Source organism: Pecten maximus, chromosome 8, assembly GCF_902652985.1.
Source record: "Pecten maximus chromosome 8, xPecMax1.1, whole genome shotgun sequence".
Taxonomy (NCBI): Eukaryota; Metazoa; Mollusca; class Bivalvia; order Pectinida; family Pectinidae; genus Pecten; species Pecten maximus.
Genome location: NC_047022.1, coordinates 18,576,827 through 18,600,523, shown reverse-complemented (window position 1 = coordinate 18,600,523; position 23,697 = coordinate 18,576,827). Strand labels below are relative to the sequence as shown.

At 35.7% G+C, this 23,697-nt stretch overlaps 1 protein-coding gene across 2 annotated transcripts; it reads right to left on the bottom strand.

Moving 5' to 3' along the window:
- Positions 1-3,878: 3,878 nt before the first annotated feature.
- Positions 3,879-23,689, bottom strand: LOC117332677 (BRCA1-associated protein-like). 2 transcript variants are annotated; one of them, XM_033891673.1, is made up of 16 exons: positions 23,505-23,689; positions 21,889-22,071; positions 20,734-21,175; positions 20,258-20,272; positions 17,739-17,849; positions 16,887-16,965; positions 15,721-15,834; positions 14,153-14,218; positions 13,725-13,807; positions 13,091-13,166; positions 12,152-12,219; positions 11,194-11,377; positions 10,465-10,554; positions 9,249-9,362; positions 8,524-8,670; positions 3,879-7,155 (listed from the first exon to the last, which is right to left on the bottom strand). In XM_033891673.1, the coding sequence occupies exons 1-16, from the start codon at positions 23,584-23,586 to the stop codon at positions 6,976-6,978; spliced, it is 2,034 nt and encodes a 677-aa protein (XP_033747564.1). In that variant the 5' UTR covers positions 23,587-23,689; the 3' UTR covers positions 3,879-6,975. The 2 variants fall into 2 exon arrangements, with proteins under 2 accessions (XP_033747564.1, XP_033747565.1); XM_033891674.1 differs by lacking the exon at positions 20,258-20,272.
- Between the last annotated feature and the right edge of the window lie 8 nt (positions 23,690-23,697).

Below are 23,697 nucleotides of genomic sequence, written 5' to 3'. Positions count from 1 at the left end.
TGAATTGGAGCACGGAAATATTTGCGCTTAACTAAGACTACAGCTTAAGTATGTAGGTTTGCTGTTCTTTAATCTATTTTTTAAAACCTAAAATTTGGGCGGGCGTATAACAATGATCTGTAATGAATGCCACTGTAGTTCTATTAACAGTGTCCAAACACAGGGACCACGAAATGTTTTGCATGTATCTGTAGAATGAGCCCAGAGCGTCAAAAATGCCCTGTACACACTGGATATTTCCAAATACACTTAGACTTATCAAATCACCAGGCCCCTGTGTCTAGGATAGGTTCAAATACACTAAACCAGGTCCCTCTGGCTACATATTACATGCCCAAGTACGCCAGAATTGTAACGAATTCCACGGTTCCTGCACAGGAGTTTGACGTCCTATCAACAAGAATACATCAATATAAGAATCCCTCGTTATAGTATACAGGGTATTATTATATGTTTTATTATATATTCTTATTGATAGAGCGTCAAACTCCTGTGGTTCCTGTGACAAGGAAAGGTCCATATACAGATGTACACCTATACCGTAACGATTTAAAGGTCCCTGTGTCCAGCCTTGATCCTGGTATTCTTGGACATCGATATCTATGTTCATCAAAGCTAAATGGTCAGTTACTGACCACTATTGACTGGTCATTGGTCGTCTTGGATGCTTGTAATGTAACGTAAGCAATTACGATGTAAAGGAATCAAGATCGACCAAAATCATACAGACCGGCCAAGCCTCTTTAACGCAAACCGACAATCAACCGATTCTTACAGTCGTCTCTGCAGAGAGCGCCATAATTGAGTCGCCGCTAGAACGCATAGCAGAAGTCAATACCATGTCTCTAGCGCGTTTGAATTCAAGCGGAGATACTGTGGTAGAACTTTGTAGATAAAGTAAGATAAGGCTTGTAATATATGATATTGCAGTAAATTTTGAAAGTTTGTAAAGCCATGATCTAAAACATTTGAAGATATATTGTATATGAGAATATATACGGTACCTTGAGGAATAAGAAAATGAAGATACTTGCAGCATTGCCTAAATCACAGTTCAGTTGTATAAGATAACTGTAATTCCGGTAGGAGAGGATGGTTAAAATAAAATAAGATAAAATAATAGACCCCTTACTTATCCCCAAGGTGGGATGTTCGTTTAAATGTCTGATCATCACATGATATTCCTATAGGAACGAGCCAGCCCAATGGGATTTACTTTCAACGTGCCATTTATAGTGTTATCTTACTGAAATATCATGTAGAAGGCACATTGGCACGGCATCTTTCCCGGTCCATTATACTGACACGGAATTGTCGAATCGCAGGGCACATTGGCACAACATATCATCTCACAAAGCACTTACTCCAACAATGTTAGAGGATAACACAGCAAAAAACTTATGACAGGCGCCGTGTCACGTCGGTTGGCTTCAGAACCAAAAAATAGCCAGAGACCTTTACCTAGCTGAAGTAACAAAGGACTTTGTCATGACGTCATCTATATCAGGTCAATACTACCTGAAACCTTGAGGTTCTCGTTTTCCACAACTGGCAACTGGGGTTTCCAATGAAGATTCGAATGTGATAGCAGTGTGTCGTAAACTGAAGTCAATCAATGCGAGATTCCCGGCCATCTCCTCAAGTAGCTGTTCACTGATTTCTCTAAAACCTCGACACTTGTGACAGGAACCTCATAATTCAGTAACAGCAACACCTGTCAGTCTTTGCAGGATTCCACGTTTTATTTGCATTATGGGTTTTGGGTACTGTTTCAAATGATGTATTTCTGTATGAACATAGGGCACTGGAATCACGGTTTTATATTACATTCATACTATAGCTGCCATAATGGTGGAATGGTTATCACTCTCCGTTCAACATGAACACATATTTTAATATCTTGTCGTGAAACCTTTATAAAAAACATGTCATAATGATACGACCAAGATAGATGCTTGTTAGATTGGCTGCTTATTCTGGACTATAGAAGATATATCTCCCGTACATTATTGTAATGTAATTTTTATTATTTAAGAAATAATTAACGATGATTCGTGTATTATTGCAGGATATACAACGAGGACGAGGATATTTTGCAATTGAATTAATAACGAAGGCCGCAGGCCTGAGTTATTAATTAAAATTGCAAAATATCCTAGTCCGAGTTGCATATTCTGCAACAATACACGAGTCAAAGTTGATTATTTCTATTCTACCATGTACTGTTTAGTTCTGAGATCGACCTCTTTCTAATAGAAAAATAGCAAAGAAACCCCAAGAAAACCGTGTAATTTATTTCTTGAGTATTGCATTATTTGTTGATGAAATATACAGGCAATACAGTACTACGATCAAGAGCATCTATCATATAGCATTGATTTTAAAAATAAAAAAGGATTAAAAAAAGAAAGAAAAAAAAAAGAAAAAAGGGGGGCCTCCGTAGGATTCGAACTCGTGTCGTGATAAAAATTTATTGACTAACCCATTAGCCCACTCGGCTATGGTAACCTTTTATAAAATGGACGAATATTAGATATATAAAATTGTTACATCCGTGACTCCCGACCGTGTATTATTGGCACGAGCGTGGGTTATTGGAAAATAATACATGGTTTTTAACCAATCAAAACTGTCGTTACATAGCAAACATGGTAGAATATAATCTTTACCACACGTTTAAACAACTCTCAGGACTTCCCAAGCATCGGATCCATGAATATATCACAGGCGTCTGTATCTGGTAAGTATTTATAGAAAACATATTAGCCCCCTACTATACCTACCACATCAACGTTGATATAGTACGAGTAGGGGCTAATATTTGTGCTATATAGTATAACTTAAAAAGGAAATGCAGATTTTATTTATTTATTTTATAGAAAGTCTGTATCACAAGTTGGAACTTATTTGGTGAGCTGAATTATAAGGGGTGGTCAAAAACTTTAACTTTTTCCCCCGGTTTCACCGGTAGGGGTCTAATAATAATCTGTCACTTTGTCAGTGGATGGTTGTATGTATATTAATTCCTCCACCCTTTAGAGTTCTTGTTAAGAGATAGTGTTAGTGGTCACAAAAACTGTTTACAGACTAATGTCTAAATTATGGGTATTAGACCCAGATGATATTATATTGACTGTACATAGTGTTAAATACTGTCGCTCAGCTGACAGAAAATTCTTCTTTGGCTCAGAAAGCAGACCAGTGGATTAGCAGCTGAAGACATGGGTTCGATTCTTGTTGGGGAGAGCAGTGAGAATGTTTTCCCTTTTTTTATCAAATCGGTACCTTAGGAGATGGTGTGTTATTGAGACTGGTATGGGATTTCTGAAATCACAAAAAAAGATCATGTCCATGTGACTTGTACACAGATTTAAATATGGTCTGTCACTCTGAGGTCAGAGCATTCTTCTTTGGTTCAGTAGAGTTTGGGATTATTAGTCCCCTGCCGTTAAAAATTCCGAAATGCGATAAAAATGGCTATATTTCGTCACCTGGGGAGTAAAATAGCTCAAAGTCATAGGTCATTTGAGGTCAAATGTCACTTTTTTTTTCTCAGAAAATTGGAGCTTGTCCGGGGCATAACTTCGGTGTTATTTCACCTATGTTTCACCAAGTAGGTATACTTATGTATTTTTGTTTTTTAGAATATTTGTTGTCAGCAATCTGAAATATTCTTCCTGTTGTTCTGTTGGGAAAACTAGTTTAATATATCTATTGAAGTTCTGTCGAAAATGGACTAATAGATAGGTGTACTCCTAGGTCAGGCAGGGGACTTTGTATTGCTGTTGCAATACTATCCATCCTTGTTATGCTTGATTCCCTGGTTGGATAGTTATTTGAACCCTCAGATGGAAAGCAAAAATAACCCCTACATAAAGTTAATTTTGGCATTTCATTTATTTCATAAAATTTAAATATGTGGCAATATAACAGTCATAGAGAACAAGACAAAATATTATTAACATTTAAGGATAAAATTACATTCAAGCTTCAGAACCACATATCACCTTCCACAACACACACATAAAACTACCATACTTCTCCCTAGCTAAGGTAGGAATAAGACATTGGATGATATATGATTGACAAGTCATGGCAGTGAATTTTGTCTAACAACGAGGGGGAGGTAACAATGATACAACTATTCAGTCCCTAAGGTTAATGAGCTGGGGCCAGATACACCAACATTCCTTAACTTAAGGATATTCCTCTACTTAAAATTTCCCATATGAAAGCGTTACAGAATTTAAGACAGGTTCCTTAACAAAGAGTTTTTTTTTAATTCTTTAATGCTTTCTTATGGAAAATCTTAAGTTAAGGAATGTTGATGAAACAAGGGCCTGTTCTTCTTACAACTGGGTAATCCTCGCCAAACCATGGTTCAAACACATCTCAAAGAAATTTAAGCATTTTTCCAATAATTTTTTCAATCGCTGTACATTGGATGAACTTCAGGAGAGCATTTTTTACCCAAATTTTTGTTTAAGTGCTAGGATGATATACCGGTATTAAAGTAAAAACACACGTATGAGGTGAAACTGTCCTTTGAAAAGTTATCGTGAATTTTACCAAATTTCCAATAATTTTACCATATTATAAAAAAAAATTATATTTGTATAATACCAAATTTTGTGATTGTTTTACTAAAATTTCCAACAATTATATAAAAAAATTTCCAATAAAGAGTGAGAGTGAGTTATGCATGTATTGTCAATAATTCTGTCATCTGGTGAAAAATTTGGACATGAAATTTCTGCAAAGTCATAGTTCCAACAAAATCTTATTAAAATCTGTTGATGAAGCTTAACACGCCTACATGCAGATGTGGCATGTAGTAAACGAGGCCATGAACAGAACAGAAGTTTTCTGTCTCACTCACATTGTAATGCCTTTATAAGAGCCACATAAAATGTACTAGAAATCAGATCTTTCTTACATCCTAAACCGACAACTTTCTTATTATCGATATTTCTATCTTGCACCCATAGGAATGGGAGAAGAAAATATTCAGACATGATTTAATCTAGACTTTGACACGAAATAGACAAAACATAATACCTGACATGAGTTATTTACCTACTACATGAAAACAACCTATTTTCCTGACGAGTCAAGGTCGCGATAGCTCAGTCAGAGAGCCAGATGTCTAACCCAAGGTGAAGATCTGAGGTGTGGTTCAATGCTTACGTTTGTGTTTCTTAGGAAGCTAAGAAACGATCTGGTCTATGCTATAGTGGTTGAGTCCTTGGGCAAGACACTTTACTCTACCTGCTCTGGATGACATGCGACGTGCCTCCTGCATGTTGTTTAGTGAAGTAGTCACCAGCTACTACTGTTTATAGGGCGATAAACCAAGCAAACAAACAAACAAATCCTGACTAGCATGGTTATGGTGACAACAATTATCATAAAAACTTTCTCCAGAAAGCTTGAATCCAAGTTGAGGAATGATATGGCTGTGGGTTTTGGTGCAAAAAAAGGCTGTGGGTTTTGGTGCCAAAAAAGTTCACAAAATGGTAAAATGAAAAAAAAATTAGAATTTTTTTCTTCATGATTTTGGCAAAGCACCACTCCTGGACCTCTAAAGAATGTATAAACCAAATTAGAAGGTTGTGAGGTGTATACTTTTGGACTTACAAGCTTTCCAAAAATTTACCCCAAAAACTTTAAAGTGGGGTGGGAAACCTACGCAGACGCTGGGAGTACAGCATTAGCTCACGGTTACTCATAACCGGTGAGCTAAAAAGAAGACATTTTAAGAAAATTAACAGAAACCACTTATCAACATTTTAGAAAATATCACATTCTTATAAAGTACACTTATCAATATTTGCTTCTATATACACATCTATCAACTTGGATCATGTCATTAAGTGTTTGACCATCCACACATACTTAAGCCACACCTATAAAATAAGACACTTCTTACTTAACAATTCTCACTTTGGTTAAACAGAATAAATAGTCATCTTTGGTAAATGCTTCAATCTTCTATAATTCAAACTTTATTATGTTCATACACTGTATATTTCAGGAAAAATGCCCATGATCCTACTTCAATAAAAATTGAGTTAAAACACTTAAATTAAGCTATTGATGTCCAAAACGCGTAAAAAAAATTCTGAAAAAAAACAACTGTAACTAATCTGACTACAGCATTAATGTATAGTACAATCGAATTATCTTTCCTGAAATGTGATTTCCCAACAAGTTTCTTACAACCGTTGACCCTTCCGAAGTACCAGCAATTAGAACTTCAGCTTCAAACCGAGCTTCCGTAACCAAGCCTCCCTTTAGGATGGTGCCATCCTTTAAAACAACTATGTTTCCTTTAAGGATTATTCTGGGTCAGAGGTTTAAATTGTGGAAAGTTTAAGCTTTAAAGGAATGTATTAATGTTCAGATTTATTTTTCAGTAATGACAGTTTTTCATTTATCAAAACACAAAATGCTGTTCAATCATTATATAAGTAATGTTCAATTACAAGTACACTTTTAACATGCTCACATACAATGGTTCATTCTTATAACAGACTGTATACAAAGGTATAAATATTCAAACAAACAACAAGTCTACATAATCTTACATCTGAAAAACAAAAATTCTTTACCAGTATCTTCATAAAAACAACTTTAAGTGACTTTCTTTTTCTTTTGAAGATAAATTACGGCACCGTAAAAACAAATCTCTTGCCTACATAATGTACATCAAAATACCATAGAAAGGCTTACTTTTATTATTCTCTGAAATTACACACTGTAGCACTATTTGGAAGAGTTCTTACTCAATCATGAGCGACCGGGCGTGAAACGCTTTTAAAATAATGGCCAAAAAGCATTTTGCTAATCAATATATAACAATATACTAGAAAACTATTTCCGGCAGTTAGCATAGTAGACACCTAAGATATTGCAAATTAGCTTTTCCCCCATTATGATAATGGCGGTATATCACAATTACACATTAAATCACAGTTATCTGTCCTTTTTTCTACCTCTTTTGTGTGAAGGAGAAGGAGCGGATCCAGTTGCCCCGACAACTACATGACCTTCTTGTATTTCCTCCTGAGATACCGCCGTGGTCGATGCCAGTTTCTGCTGAGCCTCCAGATAAAACATCACGTCTCGTAACTGATCTCGCAGTTCTTGAATCTCCTGGAGGAGACAGATGAACAGTGTAAGCAAAGACAGATATAGACTATCAGGGGAATGTTTCAATAGCATCCATCAGTACAATGTATCATATAAGAATTTAAGGAAAAAGGCAATGCAAGAAAAATTATTGGGGAAAAAAAGTGACAAATTTCAAAAAAAAAATTTTTTGGATGGAATGATATAAAATAAGTGCAAGATATTTAACGTAAACATATATATATCATATGTTGTTTTTACTTATCAAGGGAACATTTCAATCACATCGATCAACATCATGTAAGAATTTAAGAAATAAACGGCAATACAAGAATGAGTGTATGATATCAGACGTAAACATATACATTTGTATATATATATATATATTTATATGTCAAGTAGTAATAATGACATTACAGACAAGTAAATTGTCAAATTTTCGAGGCAATCTGATCCTTTATCAAAACACAGTAAATTACAAACGATCACATATATATCATCTTATATTTTAAATCAATATAAAAATAATGTTTCATAAATTAAAATATCAGTTGGAAAAAATAGTTTTAATGAAAGTTTGTATGTTTCTGTAGATTCTAACCCTCCCCCCACCCCTTCTGCCACTTCCTTTACTGTACCCCAAACCTCAACCCCTACCCCCCACTTCCTTGACTGTACCCCCCAACCCCCACCCCCACTTCCTTGTCTGTACCCCCAACCCCCACCCCCCACTTCCTTGTCTGTACCCCCAACCCCCACCCCCCACTTCCTTGTCTGTACCCCCAACCCCCACTTCATTGTCTGTACCCCCACTTCCTTGTCTGTACCCCCAACCCTACCCCCACTTCCTTGTCTGTACCCCCCAACCCTACCCCCACTTCCTTGTCTGTACCCCCCAACCCTTCCCCCACTTCCTTGTCTGTACCCCCCGACCCTACCCCCACTTCCTTGTCTGTACCCCCAACCCTACCCCCACTTCCTTGTTTGTACCCCCCAATCCTACCCCCACTTCCTTGTCTGTACCCCCCAACCCTACCCCCACTTCCTTGTCTGTACCCCCAACCCTACTTCCTTGTCTGTACCCCCCAACCCTACCCCCACTTCCTTGTCTGTACCCCCAACCCTACCCCCACTTCCTTGTCTGTACCCCCCAATCCTACCCCCACTTCCTTGTCTGTACCCCCCAACCCTACCCCCACTTCCTTGTCTGTACCCCCCAACCCTACCCCCACTTCATTGTCTGTACCCCCCAACCCTACCCCCACTTCCTTGTCTGTACCCCCCAGCCTTACCCCCACTTCATTGTCTGTACCCCCCCCCCCCAACCCTACCCCCACTTCCTTCTATGTACCCCCCACCTCCAACCCTCCTTCCTAAGTGTGAAGACTTTACCTTTTCCTTGTCTACAGACAGAGTGCGGACCTGTCCCTCCAGCATCTCCACACGTTTCTGCCACGCTCCCTGATTCTCCTGTAAGCATTTATTCATCTCCCGCTCTTCCTGTAGCTCCTTCAGTGTTTTTGTTAGTCTGCTGTGCAGCTGTATTAGAGGAAAAACACAATTTCGTTTACACTTAATATCTCCAAGAAAGAGGTTCATGTGTTTTCACACTTTATTCTGACAGAAAATAAGACAATTCTGTTATAGCTGCCGCCCCCCCCCCCCCCCCCCCCCCCCCCCCCCCCCCTCAATGGACAAACTTTCTTCTTTGTTGTAGGTTAATGGTCGAAATTCAAATCAAGAGTGACCTCCTTTTAAAACATTGCCTCACCTTGATTGACCCATGTTCCATGTATGAAGTAGTACAGGAGATGGAGCCAAGAAAAGATAGAGTTCAAAAGGACATGAGAGTTCAAAAGGACAGCAGAAAGGAAGGACAATGGACAAAAAGAAAAAAGTTTAGTTCCCTTAGGTTCCGGTCGGGAATCATAAATTCATTAGTCCAGAGCTTAATTTTAGTCATGATACAGAATCCACTCACATGAGCAATACTAATTACTGGGGTACATGTACATTACAAATGTACACATTCCTCTTCTTCCTTTGCAACTTTTTTTTAAAAACAAAACCAATGAGTCATGTTTTCTTTCTCATTTGTCCATATATGACCAACTTACATTTGACGACTTTTTGTCCAGTCCTTGTTTTTCTTTTCGAGTTTCAGCTAACATTTGTTGGACTTGTTGGAACTCGTTGAAGTTTTCCTGGTGTCGCTTTTCCAGCTGCTGTATCTGTGATGAAGAAATCACACTTTTGAATTTTAAATTCTTGGTATCTCTCAGAATTATTTAAGAAATCACACTTTAGAATTTTAAATTCTTGGTATCTCTAAGAATTATTAAGTTTCGAAAATTTGTCACCTATCCACACGTCCGTTAATAACAAAATATGTTTTAAGTCAACAAGGAACACTTTTGAAACCTGATCAATCTTCAGGATAGCTGACTGGTAGCCTTCTCTACTCAATCCAACCTGTTTTTGACTCTACATCAAACACTTTTTATTTAATACAAAGGGGGGGGGGGGAAATAGCAGATCAAAACAGTAAGCAAAGGTACACAACTTGATTGTACATGTGTGCTGTGTATTAAAGTTTCCAGTAGTTTGGACAGAAAATGTTTGAAGAGTTGGTGGGACAAGCTTCTGTCTGTAATCATAGGAGAAGGGGCATAACTGCCATTAAAAGTTTATACAGCCGTCAATATCTTCACGTCGGAATTTGCAAAAAACAAAAACAAATAAAAAATGATTTATATAATTATGCAAAATGCTGCCTTGGCTTAAATATGCAGCAAAGAAATCATGGTGAATTTTTTCTCCTTGCATTCCATCTTATCCTCGAATGATAGTTATTGGATTCCAGTTAAGATACCATCACATTTACCGCCTCCAAAAATAAGGCTTTTGTTCCCATTAGTAACCTTGGCTTAACAGAGATTGTGCGGTACCCCTTGAATTTGGGGATGCTCAGATACAAAGGACAGGGGCTGCATTCACTTTTGCTCCCAACACCCCTAGAATCAAATGTGGCTAAATCCAAGGCCTATGACTAACTTGACCAACTGCTGATACATCTTTTTCGAGAAGAAATAACAACCTGGTTCTAACCAGTAAATTAAACAGTATGACAACTTCGAAATTTTGTTTTGTATTTTTTTTTTATCCACAAGTTGGTGATGTCCGAGTCTTCAATTTTGCTATCGTATGTGATTATGTTGCATGGGTGCCGAGTGTTACAGTGAAGGTAAGCCCTACAGTATTGAGGATTTGGTAGAAGTAGAATATGTATGACATATAAGTTTCAATCCATCACATAATTTCCTGAAGCCTTACTCTTTCTAGAGCCTCCTGTTCCACAAAGTTCATCTTCTCTTCAAAATAGAAACGTTGGGACTCCAACTGACTGGTAAGTAGGTAGGTATACTGAAAGTAAAAGATATTCATATATGTAAAGTAAAATATAATTATATATGTAAAGTGAAAAATATTTATATATGTATACCACTGTTAAATTCATTTACATCATATCAATCATGTCAAGAGGCAATATATTGACTCAAATTAAGGATGGACATATTTTGGAACAAAGAAATAACATTGTCACTTAAAAGGGCATTCCTTCGCTCGGACATCAGAAACATGCAAAATTTCTATTGATAAAATCTATGCCCGAATGAGGATTATATTATGACTTTTTATGTCTACCAGTAATGAAAGTAATGCCAAAATGTTCAGAAAAATGACATTTCGTACACAAATACCGTCTGCCTTTGCGGTAATTAGTGATATTTTGGGTTGAGTTAAGATTTTTTATTTGATACTTGAAGCACTTGTTTTCCTTAAGAGTAAAAACTCTTCGTATTAATTTAAAGGTTATATCTTTTATTGCTTGTGAAAAATACACATTCCCCATTAAATTTCATATGGCAACATACACTTTATTCAAAAGAAGGAATGCGCCTTTAACTGAAATATACATATGTAGTTTTACTAGGCATAGAATATTGACAGATAATTGTATTAAAATGCTTCACATGTATTTACATTACACAAATTACCAACCTCTAAACTGATCGAGTCGAGTTTCTCGCCCTGGACTTGACTACTACCACCTTCACCCACTTGGACAAGTTTTCCATCACCCTTACTCTGAACAAGACGATGGACGTAGTTGTCGCCGGCGTAGTCCCACACTTGGTTGTGACCCAGCTGCATGGAGTATGTGTGTTGAGTCTCTTGAAAGTGCCTGTAAGTTCAAAGGTCATGATGAAGGTCATAAATTTCTGTAATTAATCTGTAATAAGCCTGAGGAAGGAGGACACAAAAAGTTAAGAACTGCTTGTAATTATTTAACTCAAAGTCAAAGATGGTCACCTGTCAGCAATTTTTCACTTGATCAATCTCAAAATTACATCATAAAACTGTTAAATGTACAGTCAGGGATAAAGGGAAATCTACTTTTGAAATCAATATATTCTAGAGTACATCTTGAGAAACAGGGAAAGCAATGATTGTTTTAAGACCGACAGACTACCAACCACAGACAAATGCTGATTCACGAAGCTCATTATTCTATGACAGTGGAATTATCAGGGCATCTAGTAGACCCTTGAGAGCATGTTTTTAACTCCCCAAGTTGAGATCGAACTCTCTTGAATTTAAAGGGACTTGCCTATTTGACATATGTTTTGACCCTTCAGACTTCTGAGAAATAGTGATTTGACTCTGAAATTGCTAAAAGTCAAGTGTCAACTAGATGCTGTAGCATCTATTGTGCTTCATGTATATAGATTGAATCCAGGTCTCCGGATTTAACCTCCATGATTCACGTGGCACATGTAAAACTCAACATTCATTGGAATTCCATTTTACATACCAACTTTATTAACTTTTACATCGGAGAGTTCCAATATTTCAGATTACATAGTCTCATACAAGTTATGTCCCTTTACCTAACTTCATACTACTATAAATATATAAGAGATACCACAGATGCCCTGAACAATAAATGTATACTGACTTGTAGGCATGGAGACCAACATAACGTCCACATCCGATGTGTCCACAAATCAGACATATCCACAGGCTCTGAAACAAACCACCAAGGTCAAGGTCAACAACTGTACAACATGAATGTAAGTATAAATAACACTCATAAAATTTGCTATGATGGGCCCTTTCACTCCCATCCCAGGACTTTTAATACCAGTTTATAAATCATAAATACGTACCAATGTCTGTACAATATGCCTGACTCCATTCATGTTGATGTTGTTGTGACTAATACTATAATATACAGTAGTTAATTCTCAATCACATTTGATCAATACAGTAAAACCTGTAAACTTGAGCTTCTTGTTCAGAGTTCCTGGGAGTCCAACACATACTCTCTGACAAAAAGTAGAGGACGGGCTTATCATAGGTCACAGAAATTGTATTTGTTGGTATTCAAATGAGGAACCATTATAGATAGGGATTGGCTTATTACAAGACATGGGCTTATTGCCAGGTAAGTACGGATTCTGTCTTATGTTCAAAGGACATAACATTTAGATAATTATTGGTGAATACTATGGTTCATAAATAAGCCCTCCCCAAACTTTCATACTAGACTTTAGCACCAGAAGATGGGACTTATTTGAGGATAAATAGGTACTAAACTTTAACACCAGGAGATGGGACTAATTTGAGGATAAATACGGTACTAAACTTTAACACCAGAAGATGGGACTTATTTGAGGATAAATACGGTACTAAACTTTAACACCAGGAGATGGGACTTATTTGAGGATAGATACAGTACTAAACTTTAACACCAGGAGATGGGACTTATTTGAGGATAAATACGGTACTAAACTTTAACACCAGGAGATGGGACTTATTTGAGGATAAATACGTACTAAACTATAGCACTAGCTGATGGGACTTATTTGAGGATAAATACGGTAAAGTCACTCACTTCTTGTGAAGAACACTTCATGCATCTGTTGTTGGCCGACTCCTCAGGTGTCTGACTGTACCGACATACCGGACAGCTAGGAAATAAATTACATATATAAAGTATAAATCTATATCATCAGTTACAGACTTAAAACACTTACAGTAAGATTGTTTTTTTGTTTGTTTGATTGGCCGTGACCAGCGTTCTAACCAACTCAGCTATCACAGACCCATTTTACTTACGACATAAAACATTTAAAACTGAAAAAAAACAACTCCACATGCTGTGAAATTCTACGGTATGTAGTTTTTACTCAAATAATAAAATATCATAATTTTCACATGAATATTATTTTCAGATCATAAAAAATTAACTCTCGTATGTTTCAATAAACGTGGTACATGTATTCTCAAGGGCAAACTTTTGGTATAAAACTAAAAAAAAAAAGAGAAAAAAAAGAGAGAGAAAATTGATACATATATTAATTTTCCCTTTAAACTGAGTTTATTTCAGTACCTGAGGATGTATTATGATGTTTAAGCAACAGAAGACTTATTTTAAGACACAAACCAAAAAACTCAAATTTTGAAATATTTCTCCAACCTAAGATCTCTATTTTTCAACATATGACCCTTTGACATATATGTAGTACCTTGTGTCTCCCCATTGTTCCAGACATTTAGTGTGGAAAGCGTGGTTACACAGAATGGTCAGGATCCCATCTACTGACTCGTCCTACAAAAACACAAAATCTTCCAGCTCTGAGATCTAGTAATTACAGGATTACTGCCTACATATATCGACCTATTTTCATTTCCCCGACTATTATCATATAGCAAAATCTGCTTAAATTCAACATGTATCCAATTAAGACAAGAATTAAGGTATTTGTGCGGGAGCTTGTAATGAGATAAATGTCAGGGTCAAATGTCACGATTATTTACCAGATTAATTCACTATGAAATGGTACAATGCCCATTTAATTTTACCTCACAGGGTCATCTACCAGTAATTCTTATCCCAATTTTTTTTTATACTTCCTAAATTATTTACATTTGAGAAAATCAAAGATATATTTACCATTCTCTCCAGACAGACAGGACAGCAGGGTAGTTCAGTGATGCCTGGGGTGGGCAGACAAGCACCCTGTCAAAATAAAATTTTACTCAAACTTTTATATCTATATTCTGAGTGTTAAATCGTTATATGAACATACCAAGTGAAAACAACCAACATTTGGTCATGAAAACACTATGAATACAGTATGAAAACATTGTTTCATGTGCTGATTTTCCACACATTACATCAGTTAAATAACAATACGCCCGAAAAATAGTCCCCATTTCATTTCCATAAATTGTGTTTTCTTTGCCATCTATCTACATAAAATAATTCTAATTTATCAAGAATTATGGTATTTGATGTTATTTGATGACTTATTGTTTTGAATAAAAAGCAAAAACAAAAAACAAAAAACAAAAAAATTGACTGGAATTTGTGGAGCGGAAGGACATGGTAAACGATGGTGCATTGGCAGGATCACCGGCTGTTCCATTGATTTAGCATCTTTTCGTTTATAGATATCAAAAGATAAAATTTTTAAAATGACTCTATTCTTGATGGGTTTTTTTTTCAAATCACCCCAATGTAAATATATTAACTGAATGGATTTATTTCATTTTCCTGGAGGCTATGAATAGCAGTAGCTATCTACATATCTTCCGAGGTGCACTAAATGATAGCAACTACAAATCTAATAATCGAGATAATGGTTTTTAAAGTTGAATCTTCTAAACTTTCTTTTAATATAAGATTCACCTTCTAAGCAGAAAATATCTTTGTAAAATACACATATTTACTAATTCCTGTGGAATTCATTGCAAGGGCTATTCCAATAAAATATATATCCAACAGGAAGAATTCAGAAATACAGATATAGATATTTTACTGGATTAGCCCTTAACAGGTTTTACTGGATAAGATATTGTAGCTGCTTGTAGCTTATTTGAAGCTGTATATTGTACTATGTATCTTTTTGTACTAAAATTTTAGTGCATTATTGAATTTTACCAGAAATGCAGAATTATAAATGTTCCTGCCCGCTTATATAAACCCTACATAAAGACAGCAAAACTGAAATAAGTAGGATTAATTTAACTGAGCAAAGTTCTTCAAGAATCACAAACACTTAAATAAGAGACACACTGAAATATGGATGCTGAGTATATTTCTATGACTGTGGCACTTGAAGCATTAAAGAAATAAACCTAAATGCAAAGTCTAACAATGTCAAACGGACAGATGAACTGACAGAAAAAGATATCCATAAACATGTTTTCCACTGCAGCTGTAAAGTCTGCTTTTCCATGTATAAATAGAAATTTTCCTGTTTTAACCAATCTTGAATAATACATATTTTTGAATAAGTTTTGAAAGTAACTGTTTAAATATTTTTTCCTAAGATTTATCTTCAAAGTTTTTTTGGATTTCGATTTACCTTTGAAAATAGGGGGAAAACAGAACATCTGAAAATAACAGGTATTACAGTACATGTGTGTTGTGTAGTGATAAAACGTATACTTTCAGAAGAGGAAATCCAATTTTTTTTTCAAAAATTTTGCTTTAAAGTAATTTTAGTTTTGTCTTACCTCAGTGTCCTTCATTGTCTCGACCCTGGCAACATAGATGAGGTGGCAGATATCTGGCTCTATAGAGTTGTATGGAGAGTTGTTGTAGGTGGTGAAAAACTCATCTGCTTGGTCCTGTCAACACAAACACGTCATGACTTATGATAAACATATATAACCAATTAAACTGATGCAGTTAAAAAGGTGAAAATATATTCAATTTAATTCAAATAAAATATTTCAACCAGGAAACTCAAAAGGACAGCAGTATTCTGGTAAAATATTTACTCAACAGAAGGACTCCAGGTTTACAACACAGGACCATAACATGTTTCAATTCAAATAGTACCATACAAAGAATAATAAGATACATTTCCTCCTATGCTCATGTCCAATGAGTTTAATTCTGGAGTCATCTGATAGGATATATACATAAAGTGAAGAAATCATGACAAAAACACATAATACATATACACTTATTTCATAATTAGTCATATAATAAAACACTTGTTGACTTCGGATATCGGTTAACACCAAGATTTATCAACCCCTAAAAATCTGATAATCACCGTGATCAGCCATCAACCTTGGTGATGGTAAAATTTCAATGGTTTATAATTCCAGGCGTTAACCTCATCCAAAGTTAACAACTGTTTTTATTTTAGTATCACTATACATCTACTATATCTATAGGTAGACCTTACAGTAGGAGATCGCGCCTTAAATCTATTGTCTATATAGTAGGTACAAACCTTCTATTGTCTATATATTAAGTACAAACCTTCTATTGTCTATATATTAAGTACAAACCATCTATTGTCTAGATAGTAAATACAAACCCTCTATTGTCTATATAGTAAGTACAAACCTTCTATTGTCTATATAGTAAGTACAAACCTTCTATTGTCTATATAGTAAGTACAAACCTTCTATTGTCTATATAGTAAGTACAAACCTTCTATTGTCTAGATAGTAAGTACAAACCCTCTATTGTCTATATAGTAAGTACAAACCTTCTATTGTCTATATAGTAAGTACAAACCATCTATTGTCTATATAGTAAGTACAAACCTTCTATTGTCTATATAGTAAGTACAAACCTTCTATTGTCTGTATAGTAAGTACAAACCTTCTATTGTCTATATAGTAAGTACAAACCTTCTATTGTCTATATAGTAAGTACAAACCTGACTCCTGAACTTGAGCAGCACCATAAACTGGTTAGGACTTGGATCTCTTATAATCCTCATATACTCAATCCCTTCACTGTAAATCAACAATTCAAATATAATTGATACTATTACATTTAAAGGCAAACTTTGTTATCTCAAATAAACTGAAGACCCTGTTTAACTCGAAATATAAATTTACTTCCAACAGTAAAACTTCTATATAAATCAAGCTTAAATACATGAATATCACAAAGTTTTTTTATGATCCCACTTTCTTTGAGATAACAAGATTCAACTGTAAGTTTATCTGGAGATATCCTAGTCAAACTTTGTCATCTCAAACTCTAACAAGGACGGATAGTATTGCAACAGCAATACAAAGTCCCCTGCCTGAGCTAGAAGTGCACCTATTCATTTCCCATTTTTTTTAATGGTTTTTCGAAAAAAACAAATGTGGGATGCACAACTACATGTTATACTGATCATGTATACCAAGTTTTGTTAAGATCGGAGTAGCACTTTAGGAGTTGTCCGGACAACTATTGCGTGACAGACAGACGGACGGACGGGCAGACGGACGGAGGGTAAACCTATAGTCCCCCCGTTTTTCAAACGGCAGGGGACTAATAAATGAAAAGACAATGTTTAACTTGAAATATAAATTTACTTCCAACAGTAAAAATTCTATAAACTTTAACCTTGTTTACTGGAATATCACAAAGTTCTTATCATAAAACAGACTCATAAACATTCCTTTTGAATTTCTTAAACTTATAAAACAGATAAACATACAATTATCTTAGAATCTGAAAGCAGTTTTGAGCTTTTACTTTTTCAGGAGTTTAAACAACTGCATTTCTACTGTACCTGACTGGAGCAGTGAATTTGAGAAGATCGTGAACTGTGTATGCCCCAGGAACGGACAACATACAGATCAACTCACTACGACTGTGATCTCCCTTTACAGGTGTAGGCTTACTGCAAGCAAAAGCACATTCAGTCTAAATATTAGAATCTGTTTAGCTAGATCAATTTTATACTTATTATAACTCAATATTGTTCTCTGTAAAAATATCCAGTAATTTCTGTTTTTCCTGGATTGCATAAGATCTTAGCATTGCTTTAATACCAAATTTGTAAAGTAACTTGCAGTGTAAGTAATAATTTTTTATTTAATTAATTCCAATTATTAGAAAACATACACCTTCTCAATGTACTGAAAGTTTACTGGATCCAAGTGAACATGTGACATTCTATTATGATAAAAGGGTGACAATTCTCCGAAATAAGGTGAAAAAAATGATAATGCTCAGGTGATAAATCAAAAAGTATTTTTAATTTCTTTCAATCAATAATCCTTTCATGAGGCATTCCATCATAAAAATTGTGCTTTCATGGCAAAAACAATCAAAAGGTACACTCTTTAAGTGTAAATGAAAAAAAACTTAACTTTGACTCTAAAATGAGGCCAAGACAGAAGAAATCTAGCTTAACATTGACTTTAAAATGAGGCAGAGAGGGGTGAAATCTAGATTAACTTGGACTCTACTGAAGTCAGGACAGGCGAAATCTACCTTAACTTGGATTCTGCTGAGGCAGAGATAGGTAAAATCTACCTTAACTTGGATTCTTCTGAGGTCAAGACAGGTGAAATCTACATTAACTTGGACTCTTCTGAGGTCAAGACAGGTGAAATCTACCTTAAAATGGACTCTACTGAGGTCAAGACAAGTGAAATCTAGCTTAGCTTTGACTCGAGTGAAGTCGAGACAGCTAAAATCTACCATTACTTAAACTCTACTGAGACAGGTGAAATCTAGCTTAACTTGGACTCTACTGAGGCTGAGACAGGTGAAATCTAGCTTAAATTAGCTTTGACTCGAGTGAAGTCGAGACAGAGGAAATCTACCTTAACTTGGACTCTAGATCTACTGAAACTGAGACAGGTGAGTGAAATCTACCTTAGCTTGGCCTTTACTGAAGTCAAGATGAGTGAAATCTAGCTTAGCTTTGACTCTAGTGAAGCTGTGATGAGTGAAATCTAGCTTAACTTGGACTCTACTAAGGTAAAGACAAGTGAAATCTAGCTTAGTTTTGACTCTTGTGAAGCTGTGATGAGTGAAATCTAGCTTAACTTGGACTCTGCTTAAGCTGTGACAGGTGAAATTTAGCTTAAATTGTGGACTCTAATGAAGCCAAGATGACTGAAATTTAGCTTAACTTGGACTCAATTGAGGCCAACACCGGTGAAATATAGTTCAACTTGGAACATGTACTCATTACGAAATTAACCAGATCTGATATATTTTCAGATTTAACACATGATCTTTCCCTTTGATGGTATTACTTTCCTTAATCTGAATGGTTTCATTTTTGTACTACTTAGTAATAATAAAAAAAGACTACTAAATATATTTAAGAACATGTACAGGGATTTTCCTACAATCTTTCAACTGGGTCCAGGGTCCATTAAATTGGGAATTTCTACGTGACAAAATGTGACAGAAAAAAACAACAAAAAATAGTGAAATTCATACTAATTTCAGTTTTTCTTTCAAATATTGCCTTTATATTATTTTTGGTTTCATTTTGTTATCTATAGCTGCTTTTTTATTTTTCAAAAGTACCTTAGTATAGGTGTTCGCAGAAAAAACTTACCTAATCATTCAAAAGTGACTTCAAAATTGGGAATATTTCAGTGAAAAATTGGAATTTCACAAGGTTTTTTTCAGAGGAATGGGTCTTTTTAACGGACCCTATTTCTATTGTAGGAAAATCCCTGATGTAGTATATCATGGTGAAGTGGTGAAACATCAAAGCCTCTCTATGTTTTCGTAACATATGTTGAATGTTTGTTTGTTTTTATTTAACGTCCTATTAACAGCCAGGGTCATTTAAGGAAGTGCCAGGTTTTGGAGGTGGAGGAAAGCCAGAGTTCCCGGAGAAAAACCACCGTTCTACGGTCAGTACCTGGCAACTGCCCCAGGTAGGATTTGAACTCGCAACCCAGAGGTGGAGGGCTAGTATTAAAGTGTCGGGAGACCTTAACCACTTGGCCACCGCAGCCCCCATGTTGAATGATAGAATAAATACCTTAATGATGATATAATATGAGAATACCATATTTTTGCATGATTGCATGAAAAAAACCAGAAAACTATCCACTGATTATGGGGAATTTTTAATGTGGTGCTCCATTCTCTATATGCAAATGAGCTGCTGAAAATACATAATGCACACATGCATGTGCAAACTGGTTTGTTTTGAAGAATAGCAATGCGATCAAAGCTATGCAAGAGAAGCTGAACGTCGATCAGATGTACTGCTGACTGTCGCAAAGACAAAGAAAAGAATTGGGTAAAAGCACAACATCACCTATGACTTACAGTGTCGACGTGAGTCTGTTAGACAAAAATCAAAAATAGGTTAAATGCCGAAAGACACCATGAATAGGCGGTGAAACTTCTCATAATTTCATAAACAATCTGATGCTTTTCTGTTTATCATCCGGGGATTAAACTAGGCACAAAAGATTGGTTAACATTCTATTTTAATATGTTTATTACATATTTTTCTCGTGTATTGTTGACACTACTGAGCAAATTTGATGGAAACTCAATGAAGATCACCCCATACAGAATTATGAAGTTTAACTTGATAAAGTTTTATATCTATAAACAAAAACATAAAGAGGCTTTAAAAAACAATGTGTATAAAAATCATTGTTGTTAAAAGATTTGAAAACTTGTAAGTATTGAATTGAATAAAGTGTACACTAAATCTACAAATAAAACCCAACATTTTACATACATATGAAAAGAACTTGTGTTTTGTTGTGGAAAGACACTAGATGGAAACTCACTTGTCTTTGTACAGATGTAAGACACCCTGGACACACTCCACAGCAGGATTGCCGGAGTAGTAGTGGATGGTGGCAGGGTAACGTGCAGAAGGGCTGTGGCTCTTCCTGCCACTACCGGGCCGGGAGGAACCACCACTGGTTGGAGAAGGGGCTGGTCCTGGCCCTTCCTCTCCATAAGACCTTGGTGGGGATGGAGCTGGTCCAGGCCCTTCATCCATGTAAGATCGGATTGGTCGGAAATATGCCTCCTTGGGCCCCATCTTGTTCGCCCCACCCATGGAAGCTGTAGAGGACTCTGATCCCTCTCTGGACCGTGTTAGTTCTGGTTCCCTAGAGCTAGATTTTCTATCGGTATGTTTATGTAAATCAGGTGAATCTGATCCTTGGGTGGTGGTGTTCTGATGTAAATCAGACTTTTCTTCTTTGTTTTCCTCCATATTTTCTGTAAAAAAAATACCATGATTCTCACATTATATCAGTATTGTCTTTCTACCACAGTAAAGTGTAAAAAACTTACAACATGTCAAATAATCATTCCTGCTATAAATATGGTATTTATTTCTGCTTATACTTCACAGCTGAAATGCTTGTTGAAATGTCCCCTATGTGATCAACTATTAGTACTACTAAATCAATGGCATCAGGTTCTGTTAAAGAGTGACTTACACATTTTAAGCAACATGTCAAAATGCAAAACTTTGTATCACTATAGTGAATTTCCAATGCAGGAAGGTTAAAAAACTAATTTCTATTTGTCCATAAACTAATGCATATTTTTAAAACACACATGCCTATTTCCTATTTTATCTGAAATTTTAATGGAATTAAATGTAACCCTTACCAATATCAGTCTGTATACTTTTGCCCAAAAGTTCAAAATGTATCAGGAATTTGAAACAGTGGTTATATAATTAACTACATTTAAGAAACAGATGCTTTCAAGTGAAAAATCAACATTCTAAAACTGTAATTGATTGGAAAATAAAGCTAATCACAATGTCCAACCAAGTGGAACACAGGGGTGGAAGGACTAGTTGACAAACACACCATGCCCTTGGCCTTGGTTATTTAATAGCAGAGGTCGACATTGACAGTAAAAATTTCTAATTGTAGTTTTTTCTAATCACCTTTTTAGAATAATATTGCATAACTAACCATAATAATATGTCTCTATTGTAATATCAGAGAACTTTCTGTTTCCTTGGCACTCCTTGATTAAGTCTTCCTTTGTCTGTGGGTTGTCCTCTCTCTCTTGTGATGAAGATGAGCAGGACAATGATTCAGCATATGTTCTCTTAGACTTTTGTTGTAACTCTTCATCCAAGGAGTGACCAGGAGCTGAAAAACAAAAACACATCTTTTACAATTAAGTCAGACAAAGACTCTGCATATGTTTTTATATTCAGAATTTCAGGGATTTTTCTATGGATAATGACTAGTCTACTCATTACAAAGCAGAATAGGGTAACTGATACTGATAGCTCTTTTCAACCCCTACAGTTCTATTCTCAATTCCAGAAGGAAACCCTTATATAGCTAATCAAAAACAAGGCATCAGAGACATGAATTCCATTGTATCAGGAACTAATTGGAAATGTAATATATGTATGAAATTTCACAAGAAATGGATACAAAGTAAAGTCAGTAGAGCAAGACATTAAATTTTGTTTGCTTGCTTTTTTTAGTAACAGTTTTTTACTTTATTTATGACCATAGTTTATCAATAAGTTTACAAATTTCCATGGAAATTTGATTTAACGTCTGCAATCTTCGTAAATACTAGCTGTAGTATACGGTTCAGCTAAAGAGAACTTATCTCTAAGTTGGACAGAGCTAAGCAACGGTGGCCAGGTAGTTAAAATAAAATTATATTTTAAATAAAGATGTTTACTGAAAGTGTTGTCTATTTAGAAACTTGGTGTTACTCTACAAGAAGTATTGTATCAATTCTTGGTACTTTCCTACATACAAATAATTTTTATTTGTGTATTCGAATGATGGTTTTTGACTAAATAAATGCGGCTTGGACAATTTTAAAAAAAAGTTAACATAAGTCCTTTAAGTAATTGTAACCCTGGTGAATACTAGCCACAATATACTGCTCGGTTAGACAGATCTTCTCTTTAGCTCGATCGGTTGAGTGTAAGACTGGTAAGTCAGAGGTCCCGGGTTCGATCCCTAGCGGAGGCAGTGATTTAAATTTAATAAATCATGCATGCAGTCTGTTACATGATTATGGCTAATTTATGTGTTATATATATATGTCAAACGGTGTAGAAGAATTCACCGTTTTCATATGGTAGTGCGCTCTAGCCCTACACCAGACATGGTGACATGGCCAGAGGGAACTCAGGCTATTCAAACAGTAAATTTTGGTTTGTTTTGGTTTAACGTCCTATTAACATTCAAACAGTAAAGACATATCAAGAAAGTTAGTTAGTGCTATGCAAGACTTTTTCATGTGAAGGAATCATAAAAGTAACATTTGTCCAAATATATCTGTCAACCGAAACTATTTAGACTCGGCCAATACGGTTTCGACAATACTGTGTTACTTGATCTGTTGAAAATATAAGGAAATAATTCAAATCAATGTGCAATTCTAATCATTAATCCATAACACCATCCAACAGGCAATTCCGTTGTGTGTATTGAGGGTTCATATGCATGTACCTACGAAAAACTAGCTGTGTCAGCAATTTTAGATAAATACGTAATATGCCGATGAGAATCTATATCTTGTCGATACATTCTTTGAACGTAAAACTCACCGATATACTGAAGGTATTCCAAGCCCTCTTTGGACCCGATTATCTCAAATCTCAACCAAACGAGGAAAATTGACTCTGACATGAGATATCACATGTGATTAAAATCACCATCAGATTGTTGTGTAGCAAATGTCACAAAAATACTTTGCATTCATGTGATTTGCTCAGCATTCATCACCCTTTATTTTCATCG

Bases quoted from the DNA above. Each gene is read 5' to 3' on its own strand.
- LOC117332677 (XM_033891673.1), bottom strand. From the start codon at position 23,586: ATGTCAGAGTCAATTTTCCTCGTTTGGTTGAGATTTGAGATAATCGGG. The intron at 16,966-17,738 runs GTACAGTAGAAA...GTTGATTTACAG, and splicing joins AAATTCACTGCTCCAGTCAG to TGAAGGGATTGAGTATATGA. The intron at 10,555-11,193 runs GTTGGTAATTTG...TTTTACTTTCAG, and splicing joins TCGACTCGATCAGTTTAGAG to TATACCTACCTACTTACCAG.